General features: G+C 39.3%; 3 protein-coding genes and 1 long non-coding RNA gene across 7 annotated transcripts; 2 read left to right on the top strand and 2 right to left on the bottom strand.

The window, feature by feature from the left end:
- Positions 1 to 235: 235 nt before the first annotated feature.
- LOC138926468 (uncharacterized) lies at positions 236 to 6,183 on the top strand. Of its 4 annotated transcripts, XR_011443015.1 has the most exons (4): positions 236 to 356; positions 416 to 1,153; positions 5,302 to 5,453; positions 6,169 to 6,183. It is a non-coding gene; the product is annotated as an uncharacterized lncRNA (long non-coding RNA). The 4 variants fall into 4 exon arrangements; XR_011443016.1 differs by lacking the exon at positions 5,302 to 5,453; XR_011443014.1 differs by lacking the exons at positions 5,302 to 5,453; positions 6,169 to 6,183 and adding an exon at positions 2,236 to 2,250.
- Positions 6,184 to 11,844: 5,661 nt separating this feature from the next.
- On the bottom strand, positions 11,845 to 12,421 carry BomBc3 (Bomanin Bicipital 3). Its single transcript, XM_017248750.3, has 3 exons — positions 12,259 to 12,421; positions 12,138 to 12,197; positions 11,845 to 12,084 (listed from the first exon to the last, which is right to left on the bottom strand). Exons 1-3 carry the CDS (start codon positions 12,314 to 12,316, stop codon positions 11,894 to 11,896), a joined length of 309 nt encoding a protein of 102 aa, XP_017104239.2. The 5' UTR covers positions 12,317 to 12,421; the 3' UTR covers positions 11,845 to 11,893.
- Positions 12,422 to 13,183: 762 nt separating this feature from the next.
- Positions 13,184 to 14,099, top strand: BomT3 (Bomanin Tailed 3). Its single transcript, XM_017248742.3, has 2 exons — positions 13,184 to 13,337; positions 13,674 to 14,099. Exons 1-2 carry the CDS (start codon positions 13,247 to 13,249, stop codon positions 13,943 to 13,945), a joined length of 363 nt encoding a protein of 120 aa, XP_017104231.2. The 5' UTR covers positions 13,184 to 13,246; the 3' UTR covers positions 13,946 to 14,099.
- Positions 14,100 to 17,983: 3,884 nt separating this feature from the next.
- Positions 17,984 to 20,783, bottom strand: LOC108130523 (uncharacterized). Its single transcript, XM_043211657.2, has 4 exons — positions 20,064 to 20,783; positions 18,840 to 18,982; positions 18,374 to 18,512; positions 17,984 to 18,227 (listed from the first exon to the last, which is right to left on the bottom strand). The coding sequence occupies exons 1-4, from the start codon at positions 20,324 to 20,326 to the stop codon at positions 17,984 to 17,986; spliced, it is 789 nt and encodes a 262-aa protein (XP_043067592.1). The 5' UTR covers positions 20,327 to 20,783.
- Positions 20,784 to 21,234: the final 451 nt, after the last annotated feature.

Below are 21,234 nucleotides of genomic sequence, written 5' to 3'. Positions count from 1 at the left end.
CTTTCGGCAGACGCCAAAGTTTTTCAACTGCACAAAGTCAAAGAACTCGCCATCTTTTCCGATGACTCAAATTTTATGTATTTCTATTTTCTTTTTCTTCTCCAAGTAGAATTTTTCTCTTCATCATATAATAACTTCAAGGAGATTAATTTTTTTAATTACGTAATTACGTTAAACTCCATTAGACGCGGATACTGTATTGATGCATTTCAAATCACCCCCGACTAATTTGTGTTGACTATATAAGTCACTTCATAGAAACATATTTTCAGTCGCAAATATGAATTCACGGGCTATTGTATTGTTTCTTTTGATGTGTTTTGTATACACCGTACGATCGGATAGACCAACGCTTTGTAAGTAATTTTTTTTTAAATATAACGTAAATAATATATCTCAAGATCATTTATGTTAGGTGTTGGGGATAACTTCTCGTGCATTCCCGAATCAACTCCTTGCAATGCCCCCGCTCCTGTGTTTGTTTATTGTCCACATAGTAGTAAGAATAAGAAATGTTGCAGAAATACTAACTTAAAATATAATTGAAATTTTTAAAAATTTCATTTAAGTTTCATTTTTGTAAATAAATAGCAAACAAAAAATTTTGATCGATTTTCCATTTTTATAGTATAAAATGAAATTATGTATAAAATTATATCCAATCATAGAAATGCTATGAGAATCTGGGATCCATGTTTAAAATGATCCATGTTTTAAACATTAAAAAAAGAGATATGCACAAATTATTCACGAGAAATGACCAAGGCTAGACAAATCAAGTCATCCCAATGAGTTGCTTCATCATAATTAGCTTTGGATTTAGTTTCAGTTACAATTCATTTGATCTCTATTAGCCTCGACTAATCATTTCAGTCTAACTTGGGTGGACTAAAAAAGTTTTGAAACGTGTGTATATTTAGGCAAAAATTCATTCAAAGGCTATTGTATTGTTTCATTTGATAGTTATTTTATATTTTCTAAGCTCAATAATTCATTACATAAAAGACTTAAAGATTTTTCATTTACACAGTTCTAAACCGATAATTATAATTATCTGTAAATACCTTTGGTTTCAGGTTCACATTTTTGTTTTGTTTACTTTATGAGTTTCTGATTCGTGAGAGTTATCAAGGGAGAATTTATTCATTTTTAAGTAAGTAAAATTTAAGAAAATATACAGTTACAGTAAGTATTATTTTGCGTGTTATTTTTGTGTGGGAGATTGGGTTTAATAAGAATTTTAATTTCCCAGCCGACCCCCTCGTGTATACTTAGAGTTCAATGACTGCCAAAGCACCTTGCATTTCCTGATTTCCGCCGGCACCCTTTGGGACACATCCTAGGGAGTAGGGGTTGGGATATTCCTCCAAACAGGAGACTTCGGTCAGGATCTGGCACTGGGCGCTGGAATTACGGGGCGAAATTGAAATTAATCAGCTGCCAGCATCAATCTGTGTCACTGGGCAAAAAGGAAAGCGAAACCCGAATGCACGAAGGCCTCAACATGCAAAATGCAAAATTCATAATGCAAGTGACAGTGGCCGATGCTTATCGCAAGTGTGAAAAGCGAAATTCTCAGCACTTGGCAAACAGACTTAGAGCCTCTGAAATGAGCCGATCTTATCTATGTAATTGCTTTCGCTCCAAGACATGGCTAAAAAATCTTTCAACTTTAAGGAAATGACCCAAATTAGGACAGAAATAGAAAAGTTTTCGCATTACCATGGGCAACTGTTTTGTCACCGCTGCTTCTTATTTTTTTTGCTGCGTGAAAAACTTCAAGAAATCGGCTTTTTTTAGGAGTCACGTAGCTGCAACTTCCATGCTTTCAGGTAGCTCAGATATACCCAAAGCCGAAGCCATATGCAGCGTATGCACACAGGAGGAATGGGCGACATCTTATCTATATCTGCAAACAGATAGAGGACATTGTATGTCTCCCACGGATAACAGTGATGCTAATACTGGCTTTAATAGTTATGTGAATAAAACAGAAAAGGAAAGGTTTACTAAACATATTATACCCGGTACTTCCCTTCAAAAAGTTCTTAAAATATTTATAGTTTTACACAAATTCTTAGTAAATATTATAGTTCATAGCCATCACTGTGTCTCAGCCCAGAACACACTCATACTCACACCCAACACACACATACATTTTCCCCTGTCAGTCAACAGACAAACATGCCAAGATGTTGAATTTGTACTTCCGCTTCTTCCTCTTTCTTTTCTCAGTTTTCCCCATCCTCCAGCAGTCGCCCTCGTCCTTCCTATCCTTTGCCTTCCTGCCATCCTCTGCCCTGAGGCTGGAAAATCAGTTTTTCTGTTGTTGCTGATTTGTCGCACGACTGGCATTCCTGATTATGCTGCATTTCACAACGCAGCATGAAAAAATCATTTTCGCACAACACAAAAAAACGGCAGCGGCAAAAAATATTTCAAACACACATTGAAGTGGCATTAATTATGCGTAAATGAGCTTAATGCATCAATTAATCAAATCAAAGGCGGCCGCGACCAATGGGCAAATGCATTTGCCGGCCGCAGAGCTGCAGGCGCATTCGAATCCCGGCCCAGGATTCAGGGCTCAGGACTCACGGCTCAGGTTTCAGGACTCAGGACCCCAGCACCTCATTATCCCCGGTTCTTTGTCGTGTCACACAAAAGCGCGAGCTCGCGCAAAAACAAACCAACTCTATTAGCTCAACACGGGTCACGTCCTGAGTCCTGGCTGGTTTGTGGGCGTGGCTGTGGAAAGGCGAATCCCGACAGCTTATGACCAACCCTATTAGAATCGATTTTGAAATATAACTATTATTTAATGAAACAAACAAAAAACTGAAATATTATGAAGCTAAGAATAAAAGCTGTCTGCCGGGATTTATGTATGTATATAGTTCTTAATTATATGAATAGTTCTTAATTAGGGCATTAGGGAATCTGACTTACCTAAAGATTTTCTAAGCTAACATTCAAAAACTATAAAATAAAAAAATTTGTTTGAAAAAGTCGAAATAACGGAAAAAGCTCTCGCTTTTAGTTTCATATCAACCATAAATTTTCCGAGCATTTCAAAGCTTTTCCAGATATAGCTTTCGAGGGTGGCTACCGGAAATGGTAAGATTATCAGATAAAAGCTACCTTTGTACTCGTTAGGTTGTATTCGATATTTTGGCGCCATTACGTTGTCGTTTTTAAATAAATTTGTAAAATTTAGAATGTGCAATACGGCTAAAAACAACTTCAATAAGTTTTACAATAAAAAACAAGATTGGATATTTGTCGCAAATGTCGCATAAAGAAGGCCGATCCATATTAAAACTTGAATATAAAACCAATTTCTTTGAGTACAAAAATTTAAGATTTTTGAAATAAAAGTTTCTCTTGAAAATAAGGTTTTTCCTTATATCGCCCACAGTAATGGCTATATCTTCCTCAATTTTGATCCGATTCTCAAGCGGAGTACCTTAAACGATTTCTGGATCGATTCTCCACCATTCTGCATCAAAATCCTGAGACAAAATATTTTTAAGATTTTTTGTTCATTTTTGTGATGGGATTCCTTGAAAATGGGGTTTTCCCCAATAGGGTCCACAGTGATGGCTATATCTTCCTCAATTTTGATCCGATTCTCAAGCGGAGTACCTTAAACGATTTCTAGATCGATTCTCCACCATTCTGCATCTAAATCCTGAGACAAAATATTTTTAAGATTTTTTGTCCATTTTTCCTGATGGGATCCCTTGAAAATGGGGTTTTCCCCTATAAGGTCCACAGTGATGGCTATATCTTCCTCAATTTTGATCCGATTCTCAAGCGGAGTACCTTAAACGATTTCTGGATCGATTCTCCACCATTCTGCATCAAAATCCTGAGACAAAATATTTTTTAGATTTTTTGTTCATTTTTGTGATGGGATTCCTTGAAAATGGGGTTTTCCCCTTTGGGGTCCACAGTGATGGCTATATCTTCCCCAATTGTGATCCGATTCTCAAGCGGAGTACCTTAAACGATTTCTGGATCGATTCTCCACAATTCTGCATTAAAATCCTGAGACAAAATATTTTTTAGATTTTTTGTCCATTTTTGTTGTGGGATCCCTTGAAAATGGGGTTTTCCCCTATAGGGTCCACAGTGATGGCTATATCTTCCTCAATTCTGATCCGATTCTCAAGCGGAGTACCTTAAACGATTTCTGGATCGATTCTCCACCATTCTGTATCAAAATCCTGAGACAAAATATTTTTAAGATTTTTTGTCCATTTTTCCTGACGGGATCCCTTGAAAATGGGGTTTTCCCCTACAGGGTCCACAGTGATGGCTATATCGTCCCCAAATCTCATCTGATTCTCAAGCAGAGTACCTTAAACGATTTCTAAATTGAGATCCTGATCGAGAACATACATACATACTTTGTAGGGTCGGAGCTGTTTTCACGGCGTTGAATACTTTTGACCAATATTTTGCAAGAGTATAATTATGAATATTTAGAAAACTGATTAATATAAATTTCCTTAATGTATATAAATAGTTTACTTTTACCGTTTAACTTAAAGAAAAATTATTATTTTTTTTAAATTTTATGACCTGAAGTTTAGTTTATTGCCAAAAAACAACTAAAAATCCATTCCTAGAATTATGCCAAAGTTTTTGTATAAACCACCAGCTAGAGACATCACATGAGCAATCCAGTTTACAGCTTTATGTCCATTACACTCAGTGATGCCGCAGCTGGGTTGCCCATCAAAAAGGCAGCGACCTGTCAGAATGTTTGCCATATCATTCATGGAGTTTGCCAGTTTAGGGGAATCTGCCAGAACTTGTCTTGAATATGCTTAGCTCCAAATATTCTGCTGAAATATGCACAGAACAAACTTACCCACGACCTATGGTAATGGAATAAATGTGTGTATAGTGCACCAACCACATGAAACACACACACACGTGCGAAGTGACCACTGGAAGTAATTAATATGCTCAACGGGGCCTCCATCTTTATAGTTGCGGTATTCGATGCCCATTCAACCTTCACATATTCCGGCAGCTGACATATTCAGATGTTCACCAGCCGTAAAGTATCCATAATGATGTCTGAACTTAAAGTAGGTGCTCAGCACCTACTGAGGCTTTAACTTTTCGAGGCGATATCATCCGTCGATTTGCCAATTATCTTTATGGCGTCAGACTATGCCGACCATTTCCATTCCCCTTTTTTGTTGCTACAACTGAGGCCAATAGAATAGCACTGCCTTTAATATTAATTTTGGTGAGGCCTTCATGAACTAAAGTGCTTCTTTTCAGTTTTATTATTGCGATCTCATCTGTACTTATCCATAAGGTAAGCAATTTTTTTCTGCCGGCTCCTAGCACCAGGACAACAACATCTTAGCAACAACTTACGTGCCTGCTCAGCGCAGAAAAGTATGCTTGACATTAAGGCTGCCGAAAAGTGCGTAAGTATGCGTGTTTTCGCGCGTCATGAGGGTGCTTCTGTGGTGATTTTGGCGAACTGTTAAGCCCGCCTGCGTTGTCTGGTAAATTTTTTGGTTGAATGTGCTTGATTAAAGAGTTATTTATTAACCGACACTGTTAACCCATGGTGTATCAACAGATTTTAATTTTAATTATTATTTAAGAAATTCGATCGTTTACTTTATTGATCCAAATATCATTATCACAGAAGTAAAGTTAAAAGTTTCATCATTTAATTAATATCTTGGGCTCCGAGCTTTATTCTACCAGCTGCTGTTATTGGGTTAATTGAAGCAACAGTGAAACAAAATGCTATTAAAGGTTTCCATTTCGTTTGGAAGTGAAAATTTAATGAATCCATTAATATACTCACACACGCGCACTCCGTATGCTATTGCCACTGACAAAGTTATTGCATAAATTACGTTGCTTCTTGCCCCAAAGAATGCAATTACGGCTAACCATTGTCGTATTTAATAACTGCCAGTGGGATGACAGGCTTTAAGCTTCACCTGTTCTCGGCGAGAATTGTAATTAGTTTTCGCGGGAAAACACAGCTTGATTTCCTTCCTGTTTGCTGAAAAAAAGTGACTATAAAGTTTTACTTTGAAGTGCTGCAATTACTAGCTGTGACTTATATTAGACAACCTGCGCTGATTTCACCTGATTTCTCTCAAATCTGACTTTGCTATTCAGGGCATCACGTGGCGGCAACAGGCAAACATCACTAACGACGACAGGAAGTCCTCGGGAATGGGAACTGACAGCGGCAGCGGAAAAAAGGAAAGCAGGCAGGGGACATGTCATTTTCTATTATTCTAATGCTATTAATATCACACCAGGAGGCCGTCGTAATAGCAGCCTGGGTCGGGTCCTTTAAGCACAGCTCTCTACGTAAAATATATTGAATTATGCTGCGGGGAGACCCAATAAACATATGCAAACAGCACTGAAAGTCTGCCTGTTTTATTGTTGTAAAAAGTTTTTAATATATCAGAATTGCTGGCCCGACTTCTAGGCCATAAACAAAGTGGCTGCGGGTCGGGGACTACATAAAACTCATGGGCCGAGTCATATATCTGATGGTGCCCGGGCACTTTTATGTCCCACATGGCTGCAGTTAACCCCAAGACCTGGAAGTGGATGGAGTGCCTAGGATCCTTTCGATGCGAAGGGAATTCCTTTTGCTTTCCTCGTGCCTTACAACCAGCGCAATTATACGATTGGCTAAGAGGGTGTCCTTCAGGCGTTCAAGACTTTGTAGCTTTGAGTGCGGTTCAATTTCAGACCTTTGGCTTTAAGTTTATATTCTAGTTTATTTATCAAACCCTCATTAAATGTTTCTTGTAGGAATTATTTTCCAGTTGTCATTAAAACCTCTAAAAATTGCTACTATAAATGAGACCTTTAAAAATATACCTGTAAACTTTCTATAAAAAACCAATTACCTCGCTTTGAAGTTACCCCCTCTGGACCTGTGTCATTTATTATTTAAGAATTTAATTATAGAAAGCTCTTGGTGGCATTTTAATTTGTTTTTTTTTTATACCCACCTCATCATACATTCAATTCCAATCAGGTGCATTATTAAATAACATAATTAGCTAAATATAAAAATGCTTTATTGCTGACCCCACTCAGGCCTCAAAAAAGGAAAGCTGTCAAAAGCAATTCGCTTTCATGGTAGCCCACACAAAAAATACAGAAAACATAAAGCAAACCACGTGCAGGCGGAGGTTATAGTTAGATTTACAGGTGACCCGAGTTAGATGCCACAGAGAGTGACATTTAAGCGCATTGACAGCCGTTTGGCAGACATTCGGGTAGCCATTTCCAAAAAGAAATCGCTTTCACAGTGTAATCCTCGTCGGAGAGAGTAAATTTATTGGATGTGTGTTCGTACAATTGGTAGCATTGAGGTCTTTCAGAGTCGGCTTTAAGTCCATATGGCCACAGTTAAATAATAATTTGGCATGAAGTGGGTCGACCCATAAGTTTCCCGACGAATTAATTTTCAATTCAAGAGTCCTGTCCATATGGCAACCGCCATTCATCGGAGATTATTTTGACCCCTACTGTCTTCATAATTGGATTAAAGAACAGGTCATAATTATCAGCAGAGCTTTCAAGTAAGCCTATTAATTAATAAATCCCATCAGCTCTGATATATTTAATATGCACATCTAGAAAGCCGAAAATCTCATAACGAAGTCAAAGACACTTGAAGAAAAGGTCTTTCCAATTACCTGTAATAAAAGCGTTCTAATGTTATTATTCGTTTAAAACTGCTTAAATTTGCTCCATTGGTCTGCTGTCACAGAGACAATTCACCATAACTCGTTCATAATTTAAAAGCCAGCCACAAATGGCAAGCCACAAAGCAGTTCCCATCAGAGCATTGCGTATACGCCAGCGTGTCCACTTACATTATTGGGAAGCCAGAAGCAGAAGCAATAGCTGGGGCTAAAACGAATGCGAACAGCATCAGCTGCAACGTCCAACTGTATTCAACCGAGAAATGGACAAATTGAAGGCAATTCCGGTTGCCAAAAGAAAAGCAACAGCTGAAAATGTTCCCGACCACGCCAAGTTCGAGCACCGCAAAGGTCAAAGTCAGCAATGGTTGCATACATTTAGGCGACATGGCCAGCTGAAAATGGAAATGAAAATGGGAAAACTATGCATGTTCGCTATTTCACAAAAGGTGCATTTCCATCTTCAAATGGGAGTGAAAATTTAATGAAAATGGGTGAAATGACCAGAAGGTTTCGATGTCGCCTCTTTCGGCGAATAAATACCTTCCCCGACCATTAATTAAATAGCCTTGAGCCTTGGTTACAACTCCCGATTTTAAGGCTCGAGCAGTTTCCAGTAAGACACCAAAATAAAAGCCAATTGTAATGTATGTAATGTAAATATTTACCCCTTAATTTGTTGACTTGCCAGTAGGGATGTCGGAAATATATCAAAATATCGATATATCGATATATTTTCTCTTAAAAAAATATTATTATCGTGATATTTTTTGGGCAAAAATAGTCGATAATAATATTTTTGAGTTGGTGTTCTCCGATATTAGTTGCGAAAGAAAGGAAATGCAGGTTTACTTGAGTATGCCATTTTGTATTTGGGAGACAAATCCGTTGGAATTCTGGAACTCACAAATTTCAACGATGACGATGCTAGCGAAGGTTGCTTTAAGTTTTCTTATCACGCCTGGAAGTTCGGTTCCATCTGAACGGTTGGCTTCTGCCATTAAATGTGTTGTCTGTGACTCCCGTAGTCGAATGACATACCAGCATATAACCGAAAGAGTTTTTTTTAAATCATTGAAGAAAGATTTATTTTGTAATTAAGAGCATTAAATAAGAGAATTAAGTAATTAGCATTATTAAGTACATATTCCATGAATTCCATGAAACTTTTTTTTTTGTATTAAGTTTTTTTTATAAATAAATTTGAATACAATGTCCTTAATAATTTTGTTATTTTTTATTTCAAAGAACTTAAATAAAAGTTGCTTGAGAGTGGGTATAAATGTTTGTTGTTTTTTTCAATTCACTTTTTAAATAAAAAATATGTCTTGTTTGCAGTTCATGGCGGATGACAAAACATATTAAAACCTTTTTTTAAATTTAAAAATAACCTTTTTTCAGTTTTAGCTGACTATTAAAAATATCGAAAATACTCGATATATCGATTTTTTTTGGTGATGTTTCTGAATATTATCGATTGATATTTTTTTCACAGCAAATATCATCAATACGATATTTTTTTAAAAACCAACAACCCTACTTGCCAGTCGCTTGCTGAAATGTTAATTGACAGAAAGCCATACGGAGCCGGTTGTAATTAATTAAGGGAATCAAAAGCAGTGAAGAAGTTAACGTTTTTAAATCAGTTTGCTTGAATAAATTCTTTGTCCGAAAATCGGTTTATTGATTTCTCTCTCATCTTTTTTGCGTAAAGCGTAATTAATTTATTTTCCAGCACTTCTGGGGTAAGGCAACAAAGTCATTGGCCTGGCCTTCCCTTAAAGGTCCCAACCTGTTGTGCATAAATATTTCTATAAAAACTTGAAAGCAACAAAGTTCGTCTTGAAAGTTTCTGAACAAATTTACCTGTCGCCTGGGTTTTTATTTCATTTTTTGTTGCTGGAAGTTTTTCTTTGTTCGCCGCAGGACTTTAGTTGCGGATTACTGTTGATGTCATCTTAAGGTTTTGCCGTTTTTGAACTTACTGACGGCCTTATCATCTGTGACAAATTAAATGCCACTCAATAGTAGAAATAGAAAGTCAAGTTTAAATATTTCCCACTAAAGCCTGAAGCATGGAAACCAAACAAACACAATCGAAGCATTTGTGTCACAAAATATAAATTTGCAAAATTCAGGAATCTGTAATAAAATTGACTTTTAATATATTGTATTTCTTGCCCCGCCCCTTGAGGGTCTCGGCTCTCGAGAGATTTAATGGCAATTCTGTAATTCAAGGAATTCTCAAATATTGGTTTGGGTTGCCTGGAATACCCGAGCTTTGATTTTCCCATTTAATTACACAACCACACTGAAAACCGATGCCACAGGCCACAAATATGTGCCGTACATTTCAATGGATCTAAAAAAAAACCACCAAACACCGGGTTGAAATCTGGGGAAAACGCCCTGAGTAATCCACTCGATAATGGCACGCTGGTAATTTGAATTAAATTTATTTATTAATGTCTCCTGGCGCCAGCGGAGACAAACAAAAAACTCCAAAGGAAGATAAAATCGAGGGGTAGTCCTGACCGAGAAATAATAATTTAAACATGCTATGCAAATTTGCTCTGAGGCCGGAGAACCCCTCAAATAAAGCTCAACCAGTGGCAGCTGTATGATTTCAGGCAGCACGTGACGGCATTACCGACGGCTCTTTGGCCCACACAAGCGCATACTCTCCAATACAAACGCTTAAAAAAAACACAGAATCACACACACAGAGCTGAATCAATGTTGGCTTTTGGTGAAGCACTTGAGCCCAACAGAATGGAAAGAAACGTCAGCAAAAGTTGAAATTTATTTGAAAATCCGGCAAAGAAAGGCAACTATTGTGCTCGACTCACCTTTCACCCGGGCACCCAAAAATCTCTCCTAATTCCGCACAAATTAGGCACAAGAGAACAGAAATTGACCTGAAATCAAATATACGTCAACATAAATCTATTTTCCTGCAGACTCCAGTCCCGACACAAGGACCTTTGGTTGCTAGGTAAAAATTCTGGTCCAATTCTGGCGACTCATCATTTGCTACGATCTTTGCTCTTGAAATTTAAATCACTTTAACATCTTCTTTCCCAAACTCCAGCCCAGCATCCCAACTTTTAAATTCCTTTCAACAAATTGAATTTTTCCCTAGATGCCAGTAATATATAAATCTAATTTTGAAGAATATTTTGAACAGCCAGCTTAAAAGTGCGGCAAAAGCTTGCGAAACAAGCGGGGTAAGTTGTTTTTGTTATAAACTGTATAGCATTCCTCGCAATCCTTGCCTTCATTGTTTACAACGCGAACGTAAATATATTTAGGCTCTGGAAGGCATTACGCATACGCCATGTTGCACGCGCAACTTAAGGCTTGCTTGTCTGGGGTAGCAAGTGCATTAAAACCCCGAACGTAATGCATATCGATTCGCGTATATTGCTTCGATGCTCACACCCCGTTGACTTTCGCAGGACACCATGCTATCGCTGGGTGTTGTCGGGGGAAGACCTATGACCTGTGACACAAAACCGAGAATTCCACGAACTAGGTGGTGTTTACTCAATTGGCCGCATCTGTAACGGAAATGTCTGTATTTTTCAGCCACCGAAACCGTCCTGTCGGGTCGTTTTTTTCAATTTAGACAGATTGAATTTTGTTCGCATCAATGGAATGTTTTGCAGAATGTGACGCTTTTGTTGTCACTTTAATGCGCAATTACGGAGAATGGCGGGAGAAGGAAGCCAATGTCGGAAAACAGATAGCTTTAAGGACTCTCGAAATTTTGGCACCATTGTGTGAAAAGAATTTAAGTTGTATAAGAAGCACACGTTCTTTTGGGCTTGTGAAAGCAATGACGAATAACCTTTATGAAGACCCATTTGCATTTTCCCAGTGTACTTCTTATCCCCACACTCCTCCAATGTAAAACATTCGTTTTCCCAAAGATTCCCCAACGACAGATGCCTTCTGCACTCGAAACCATCACAGTCATTGCATCAAGTTTGAACAGAGGGCGGGGTAAGCGATTGTCAATGCTTTTAACTAAATGAATTGATGTCGCACATCAGACCAAGAATATATAAAACATGTTCCCACATATAAGTTTGATCGATCAAGAACATTAAGAGTGTTGAGTTCATAATCCAGGCTTTTCAGACTTTAATATGGCAGCTTTGTACTTAAATGTCCACATTGCACTCCTCACACCGTCCATTTACAATGGTGTTGCCCCCGCGTTGGATGATAGTGCCGCGCCCCCTTCCATATCCACTTCCACGGGAGATGACCACGTTTCCATTGCTATTTGGCGAAGAGAAGCTGCGGTACTCCTGGCCATCCAAGTAGACAGGGTCTCCATGAGGATTGGGACCTGTTTTAAATTAAATTTTGAGACTTTTCCACATAAACGGAAAATCTACTTACAAGTCAGACACACGCCATTCACCACCACGGTACTGGGTTGGGGATTCGGATTCGGGAGGCCTGCCAGTCATAGAATCTGTCAGTCAGTGGCACTTGAACATGAAATGATTGAACCGCTTACCGCTAATCAGAACCGGAATCAGAGCTATAGAAAGCAGCACACACGTCAGGCACTTCATATTGAATCTGATATACTGACCAGGCCAGACTCTCACGCTGTTTATATAGGCCGGTTTATAGATCGATGCCAATCTATTCAATTTGCATAAGCCTGAGTGCTCGGGGTAGAGCGCTGCTTTAAATTCGCAAAAATATAAACAGTATTGATTTTGTTTCGTATTCGAAAGATTTTCCCCCCACTATCAAGACGAGGGCTTTCCCCGTGGCAGCTTCGGCGTAATTGATTTCCTTGAACTTGTCCAAGAAACAATTTATGATAGTCACGCCCAAAAAAATAATGTTTGCAATTAATGCCAAGATGTTTTGAACATGAATGGCAAGTGCGATTCCAGAGAAGCTTCCCAACGATCCATCTGTCTGAGAAAACGGGTTCCAGACCCCCGAAGTCGTGACTCGTGAGCTGGAACGTAAAACGTAGCGCCGCTATTGACAGTTAAAAAATGGCTTTACGAGTCAAAACAAAGCCAAATGAACTTCTCCGAATATAATGACATGTTTTTGACAATTTTTTAGTGCGCCACAAATTATCAGCAAATAAAAAGTATTGCAGCTTTAAAATAGTATTACTCATAAGATGACTCTCTAATCTTCTAAGAAATATTCTATTTTTTTTTGGAATTATTGTCATCCCCAAAATTTTATTTATTGATACATAGATTAGTAAAGATATTCATCAATAATTATTTTCATCACATCAATGTAGAGCATCTATCAACCGCAAAGACCTAATCTCGTCGAGATTATAATTGTTTTTGTGGGCAAATCCCTGCCCAGATGATCACTTACGTAGCGACTAGTCTAAACTGCAAAAAGTTCTCTTCAGAGATAAGGTTCGGATCGACATCGAATGGGGGATCGGTGAGTGCATCGTATATAAGTGACTATACGGCGTCGTACCTGGTCCAGACCAGTTCGAGTTCGCCATCGACATGAGACACTACACGGCATTTGCGATTCTCGCCCTATCCGCCCTGGCGCTGACCGAGGCAGCTGTGTACATAGGAGGCGGATGCTACGACTGTAAGTAGAGGGGATTCCCCCACAGAAATACGCAGTGAACTTTGAGGACCTGCAGGGGTGATTTTTAGAAATTTCAAACAAAGCATCTCAAAGACAGCTCATGCTAGAGGCCAACTCGGATGACTCAATATTGACTCAACTAAAATGGAGAGAAAATGTTCAATATTTACTTCCTACATCAGCTTTTAGATTTTCCATCTATAGCTGCAACTAAAACACTTAATTACTACCTATTTAGTGGTCAAATAGTCATCCATCTCCCCTATTAAGTAAACCAATCCCATTGAGATGCCACATAGTGACCGCATAACACTCTAATTCGAATGCTTCTTTCAGGTAATCCGCCTGGGGGCCAGGGTCCTGGCGTCTACACAGGAGTCAACGGAGGTGGAAGAGGAGGTGGAGGTGGCAACTATTACGGTGGAGGCGGCGCACGTGGAGGTGGCGGTGGACTGGGAGGCGGCAGTGGACGCCCAGTCTACACAGGCAACTTCGGACCTGGATATGGCAATGGCGGAGGTGGTGGTGGACGCAACGTAGGCGCGTCTTACGGAGGAGGCGGTGGTTACGATGATGATCGCGGCTTTACCCAGGTTATAAGTGGATAAATAAAAAGTCTGTAAACTTTTCTGGGTCTTTGGTCCGCAAATGAGCAAAGTCTGCTGATGTTAGGTTTTGTGTTTATGTAAAATAAAATAAAACGAAATGGCTTCTGCACGTGTGCAAAAAACATACTTGTGCTAAGCAACAGAAAAGTAAAAATTTTATATTTATTTGCCTGATAATTTTTATCTTTTGAACTAAAGGTCGAGCCTGACTGGACCATTAAGGGACTGTTGACACAAGTACTTATGTAATATTCACAAATGAAAGTAACTAGTATTGAACGGAAATGTCAGCACTCTGCCCGACGAGGTACAATAATAACTTTTTAATTAACGGATTAACCAGTTCATGTGCTCATTAAGCAAATTATCGTGGCTTGAGTGTTAATATTTTAATTGGATTAACCAGAATTAATAATGTAGTTAAAATGGAATTAATATCGATCTAAAAAGCTGTCATCTCTGACATTTTAAAGTAACAATTAGTGTTCCCATAAATCGGTTAGCTTTTATTTAAATAATAAAATCACTTCAATCAAATTCCTAGAGAAAAGTACTTGATGCTGCAAAAAGCCCTTCCATTCACACCACTACTCTTGAAACTCGTTGCAAAATTGTTGCCTTTAATAAAAAGCCAGAGACCAGAGGAAGTAAACTTTAAGAGCTTTTTGGGGGCCTGGCCTCTGGTTTTTTCGGGTTATGAACAGAAATGGTAATTTTATGGCAGGTCCGAAATTAATTTTTTGATTTGATTGCCCGGAGTCATAAATTTTTAGAGCCGAATGCTCTTTGAGTTGAGGGCTGCAAGTATTTTTGGTTTTACGGTCCAGACTCCGGGCTTGTGAATTTTACCCAGAGGATTGCCTTCAGTATTTTAAATTTTGATTTATTGTACGTTTGCTTACCGTTTGCATATTTTTAGCAATGGACCCATAGTAGAAAGAGGCTGTCTACCACAAATTCAAAAAATACTTGGGTACAAACCAAACCACATTGTCTTGCGCCAACCGAGGAGCTTCCAAGTAGTTCCCTTTTCGGTAAACTAGAACTTGCTGCTGCATAAATTAAGATTCCAAACAATGCTTTAATTATATAGTTTTATGGACAAGGACTTGGGGTCATGGCAACTCGTGGCACTTTCAGCGAGTGGAAATAATTGATAAGCGTTTCAAAGTTTCCGCCCCTGTACTTATCAGTCTTAATTACACGGCTCGCCCCTTGTTAAAAATGCAACGCATCGAATTTCCCCAAAAGCCGAGGCCAAGAGCCGCCGATGGAATTCATCCGTCCGTTGCCACTTAATTGAATCAATTAAAAGTTCGATTTGTGTACAAGGGTTTTCTGGTGAGCTTAGCCGAACTTAACGACCCGGAATCGATTTTTCAGGCATTATTAAATTTCATTTCATCATGCAGTCGGCAAAGGCTTATCCTGGTTTTAAGCCTTGTTGATTTATGGAAAGCAAACGTAGGCGTTCTTGGTTTTTTCAAGAGACTGAAAAAGGCCATAGCTATTTTTGTTTATCCTTGCATTGCCTGCATTTTCTGGGTGAGCTCTCATTTCTTTGTTTTAGATAAACCAATTACTGTGGAGTCTAAAATAAGCCCTTTTTCATTTTCCTACACAAAAATCTGTAGCTTCCCTATCCAGAATGCACTTGACAGTTTCTCTACAACATTAAAAAATCACAAAGGGAGCGTTTTAAGAGTGATTCAATTTACAAAGGCTTCATCGGACATTCTTCACTTGTTTTAATTTTTTACAATTTTCGCTGACTCTTTTCCAGCTAATAAGAACCACTTTTCTCCTACGCCCCCATTTCTTTCAGCCATCACAGCTTCCCAGCGTATCAACTCTGATGAAAAGTGGCAGGTACCCGGACTAATAACATATCGCAGCAAAGTGCAGTTTCTGACAGAGCCATTAGCGTTCAATTTCCATGTAGCAGGTAAAACCGAAGCACCGCACAAAATTAATACCGACCACCGACAGCGGGAAGTTAGTACCTTAAACGGGTAAACTTTGTATTTTAGATTGGAAATTTTGCTTTGGAAAATAAAGGTGAAAGAAACGGTTTAACCTTAATAAGATTTTCTACAATATTTGCGCAGTCGTTTTCCAAATAATTTAATTTTATTTAATTTAAAAATTGAAGTTTCTCAAAAATGTTAAATCGTCCGAATCAATTGGTACTAATTCAAAAAGTTACGCAAAAACACAAAACTGTGGATTCATGGACTCAGTGTAATTCAAAGACTTCACCTTTGCGAAGAAAAAAACGGACTAAAAAGGACTTGACTTTTAAGGGCTAAAAAGCATTGGAAGCGTAACCTGAGAGTGAATGACGCAGGGAAAGAGCCTTGGTAAAAAGAGTGAAATTGGGTTTGCAGTGGCCACAATTTTTTGTTAGACACTTGGAAGCCACAAGGCTGAAAACACTTTCGGTTTGGAAGGCACCACAGGCGCTTCTATCATCGAAAATTGTATACGGAGTTATACAAAAGGCTTAAAATATTTTACCTAACTGATATTAAAGTTACAAAATTGCTTTGAATGTAAGCTGGTTAGCTCCTAGAGCAACAGGGCGTATGAGTTACATTTTTTCATTCTTTTTTCCTTATTGTTGCAATTGGACCAAAATAAAACTATCACGGGCGCCAAACTGTTCAACTAACGTCAACTAACGAATCAAAAAGCAAAACTTTCCTTTTATTTATTAGCGTACAGCCACCCGGTCAACAGTGCGTATGAGTTATTTTTATACTCGAAAGTATAAGACTTTTGTAATTTTTTTAATTGAACCATCATGAAATTTTCATGGGCATTAGATTCAACAGCTGATGCTTACAAAGTAAAAAAACTGCAAAAGTTTTTCTCAAAAATAAAAAAGTAAAATTGAAAGGCAGTAGTTTACAGTAACGGCAAAACTTTGGAAATTGCTGATGGCATCTGGCTTACATTATTTATGAGAATGCATTCGGATCGCAAAAGTATCCCCTGCACTATTCAGAAGCAAGAATAATGATGTACGCGTCGGGTTCATTATTATTCCAGCATAGGAGTCCCCCCTGAACCGCAATTGCACGCCGCTTAAAAGTATGCTACGCCATTCCAGGAACACAAAACATATTCCATTTCACAGAGTTTTCGTTGCGGCAAAGTTTTTTCCAAATCGAAGTCGATATTAAATTGCAGCGGTAGTAGCACTACCGAGGTTCTAGTAACCAAAAAATAGACAATAGCAATAGGAACAAACTATACCTTCTGTTGAAATACTTGGGTGTGTGGGTATACTTCAATATGCCGCATCAGGTGTTCGGATATTGAAATTCAGAGGAGAACTTTTTTGGCTTGCTGTTGCTGAAGAATTTCAATGAAACTTTGTTATTGCCCTGGGAGCAATGTCATGACAAGTCCGTGCCCCCAAGCTGGACAGGTCGGGGCCCAGAAAACCAAACCGCAAAGGAAGTACAACGTGAATATTCATTTATTTGAAATATGCATTTAATGTAGCTTAACTTTACAAAGACAAACCAGTGCCGCTTTCCGACCCAGTAACCCGCCCATAACCCCTTGCACACTTCCACACCCCATCACTCACACACCCAAACGACACCGGAAAATTCACAGACACATAGAGATAACAGGTACCCAAAGAGAGTTTCGGGTCCTTTTCCGAAAAGAACCGGGGTAGGGGACCAAATGCTTGGCATTTTCGATAGGACATTCCGAAAAAGAAACGGAGATTCAGGACTCGGACCAGCACACTTAACCGCATGTATGCATGTATGCACTGAGAAAAAAGTATGACACTATCAGTTCCATTAAGCCATCCTATGTTTTGGGATTAAGTTGAAGAATCTCTATAAATCTTTGAAGCCCTTTTAGTCTGTAGATATATGATATGCAAAATCCCAAAATTGAGGACCCAATGCTGTCATACAGTCTTCAGAGTGCATTCATCTCTATATCCTAACCCAAATCCACTTAACCACACTCACACTCACAAGGTTCACACTCGACACAAAGTTACATTTCGATTTACGGCCAAATCCGCATCAGAGAGATCAGGAGGAGGAGGACAAGCTGGAGGCCGAGCCACTGCCCCCGGAGTCTTCCGCCACCGGGTGGAGCGTGGGCGCAGATGTGCTGGAGGACGGCGCAGTTCCTGAAATGCTTCTCGTCCGAAAGCATTTTGGCCGTCTCGCGGGCAAACTCCGCCGAGTTTTTATAGCACTTGTACCGGGCACTGTTGTAGATGCAATTTTCGTACGCGTATCGGGCACTGCAAAGAAAAACCCCATCCATTTAATTGATATCGATTCCAAAAAAGTGCCACTTAGTGTGGCAATAATTGGGTTGCTATGACATGCATTATACACAGGTAGAAATAATAAATATTTATTTAATTATTTTATTATTTAACTGTACCAGCAGAATTCAAGGAACTTGACGCTGGCGTTTCTCGTCTCATCGTGCACCTCGTCGCTCAGGATGGTCTCGAACTCGGAGGTGCAACTGACCCAGTCCAGCTGGATGTAGGAGAAGCAGTCCTTGTGCCGCAGATAGTCTGGAAAGAGTTGGCGAGAAACCGAGAAAGAAAACAAAGTTCGGGGGCGTTAGCGTTGAAAGTCGTCTATAAATAATGATACTGTTTTGCGTGGATGGGCACTTTCAGTCCTGTCATCCGGGTATCCTTGTGCCTTAGCTTAGTCACGAGCTTTGCCCCCGGACTTTGTCATAATCCGATGGTATCTTTGGATGATTGTGGCTTTTGGTGTAATGCCAGAAGAGCCCAGATGGGTATGCTAATGCCCGCTCAGGTGTCAACTGGCCACTTTTATGTTTTATGTTGTTTGTATTTGGTGTTTGTTTCCCAATTTTGGTTGAAACTTACCCCTCTGAAAATCAGGGTCGGAGCAGAATTTGTTGAAAAATCGCTTGGCTCCTTCCACATTCGCCTCGAACGAGTCTTTTTTTCGATCTTTTAGGCAACGCTTCATGTAGGAGTCGAAGCATTTCATGCCCCGGTTGAATATGCTGCAATAAATAATTCGATTTAGCCCAAGGACAATTGAGTGAGAAATAATTGATTGGCACTCGTGAAGCTACTCAGTGACATCCTGCCCAGCAAATCAATTGTCTGCACATTCAACATTAATTATATTTTATACATTTTCCTCTTTGTTTCTATATATATCCTCTTTCATGTCGTGTGAAACAAGGTACAGCTCAGGCTTAAATATTTTTTAATTTTCAGCTTACAAGCTTTGAGTCTTTAAAGCCTTTACAAGCCACAATCTTTACAAGTCTAGACTAAGGTTGTTTTTCTAAATAATATGCAAATTATATCAAGTGTGACATCTGTGGCAAGTTTCTTGAAAATTATGTAAATAAACAATAACATAAACTAATATAGTTTCCAGACCTCGTCAGACCACCTGTGTGGTTTATGCTTTAATGCCAAAAATTATATTTAATTCAAATCCCTGATTGCCTCGAACTACCAGACCAATTAGCAAACTTTCTATTAAATCGCATCTCCCACAGCACATTATTAGTCTAATTTGGATGCCTGTCAACAGCAAATTTGACGTGAGCTCTATAGCAATTAGTCCATGGATGGCCTTAAATGGCAAAAGTCTGTATTTTATTTTTGGCACTTGAATCTCGAATAATTAATCATCTCCGCCCAGGTCCCAGACAGCGGAGGATACCCCACTCAAGTCAGGATATTGGCCCGTGTCAAAGAAAGCACGTTCGAGAATAACTTTCACTGCTTGGAGGCCTCCGGGAAAATATGAATAAATCGTTTTAAGCGACTTGAGGCGCGTAATCAATAATGAATGTCCCCCTTTTCAGTTAACACCTCATGTCACTTTTTCGCACTCAATTGCCCCAGAGTGGGATAGTCCTCATATGGAAAACGCGAATGTGCAGCCAAATTGATTTATTTTAAGCGATGGATTAACTCGTCACAAGGCCCCGTTTCCATATTCATACACAGGCTTTTATAAATAACTGACTCTTTGTAAAAAGTAAGATTTAAAATGAATCCATTACACTTTTTAAGCATTTATTCTTTAACTTTTAATCATTAGAGTTCCACCCTTATGCCTACTTGCACTTGGTGGTGATCTCCTTTTTACTGATGACAATTTTGGTGTTCTGCAGGAATTCCATTAGGTGCGGTGGCAGATCCTTGAAGCACTCGTCCACCATTCGCTGAGTGTTGCCGCACTGCTCCTCGATTGCCACTTCATTCTGAATGGCCACCATTGAGGAATTTTCGTTTTGGCACTGCACCACTGCCACAGAAACTCCAAGCAGAGCAACACAGTAACCGAGTATCACACTGACTGGTGAATAGTTTCTTACGCACATCCTCGGAGGACACTTGTTGCCACGACTCGAGATTGGGAACTGAATTTACCAGGCTGGCAAGTAATTTTGATGGAGTTCAACAGAGAAACGAACCGTTCAAACGCCGAAACTGCACTGAACCGACGAACCTCAGTCTCCAGGATATAAAAGTACGTCCGACAACGGAGTTCTGTTAACGTAAAGGTCCTGGCTGTCAGAGGGCTGTTAAGTGGCGCCTGCGCACCTTCGACTCTGACACGTGCACGTGCGAGTTCCTTTGTTTACAACACAAAGGCAGGTGACGGCGACAGTGATTTTGTGCCCAAGCCGACAGTAGACCCACAGCACGGCAAAGGACAAGGCTCAGGCTCTCGGAATAAATTAGCGTCTACACAATTTGTCAGTGTTCTTCAGGCCAAGTTCAGGCTGATTGATTGCACCTACGCACTCCGCAGTTGCCTGCTCCGAGTGTCGCATTTCTGAATAAGCTGGAGGCCACAGTGCCCAGTTACCAGGACCACAGGGACTTCCTCTTAATTAACCCAATAGAGGGACGTGTTTCCAAGAAGTTCTTTGTTTGAAAGCTTCCTTCTAGTCTAGATTTGAAACTCGACCCTAATCAAAATCCTTTTTGTTCGTAAATAAAGGACTAGATGTGCATTTCGAGCTCTTCATGTTTCCTATGAAATCTGAAAAATTTTTAAATGCATGAGTTGCGAATCAATATTTATATCCCAATTTTAAAACTCACTCTGAGTGGGACGGCTCTCAATAAAATTCTTGAGGGTTTAAGCATCAGCACAGCTTATTTCATTCCGTTTGATTTAATCCGATTTAAATAAATGCCGACCAATTGAATAAATTTAATATTTTATTGGCCACGTGAGCTGAAAGAAATTATCCCAAACCATTTCCCAAGAATTTCTACA

This window comes from Drosophila bipectinata, chromosome 3R (genome assembly GCF_030179905.1).
Source record: "Drosophila bipectinata strain 14024-0381.07 chromosome 3R, DbipHiC1v2, whole genome shotgun sequence".
NCBI classification, from domain to species: Eukaryota; Metazoa; Arthropoda; class Insecta; order Diptera; family Drosophilidae; genus Drosophila; species Drosophila bipectinata.
The sequence above is the reverse complement of the archived record's forward strand: the minus strand, read 5'-3'. Positions and strand labels throughout refer to the sequence as shown.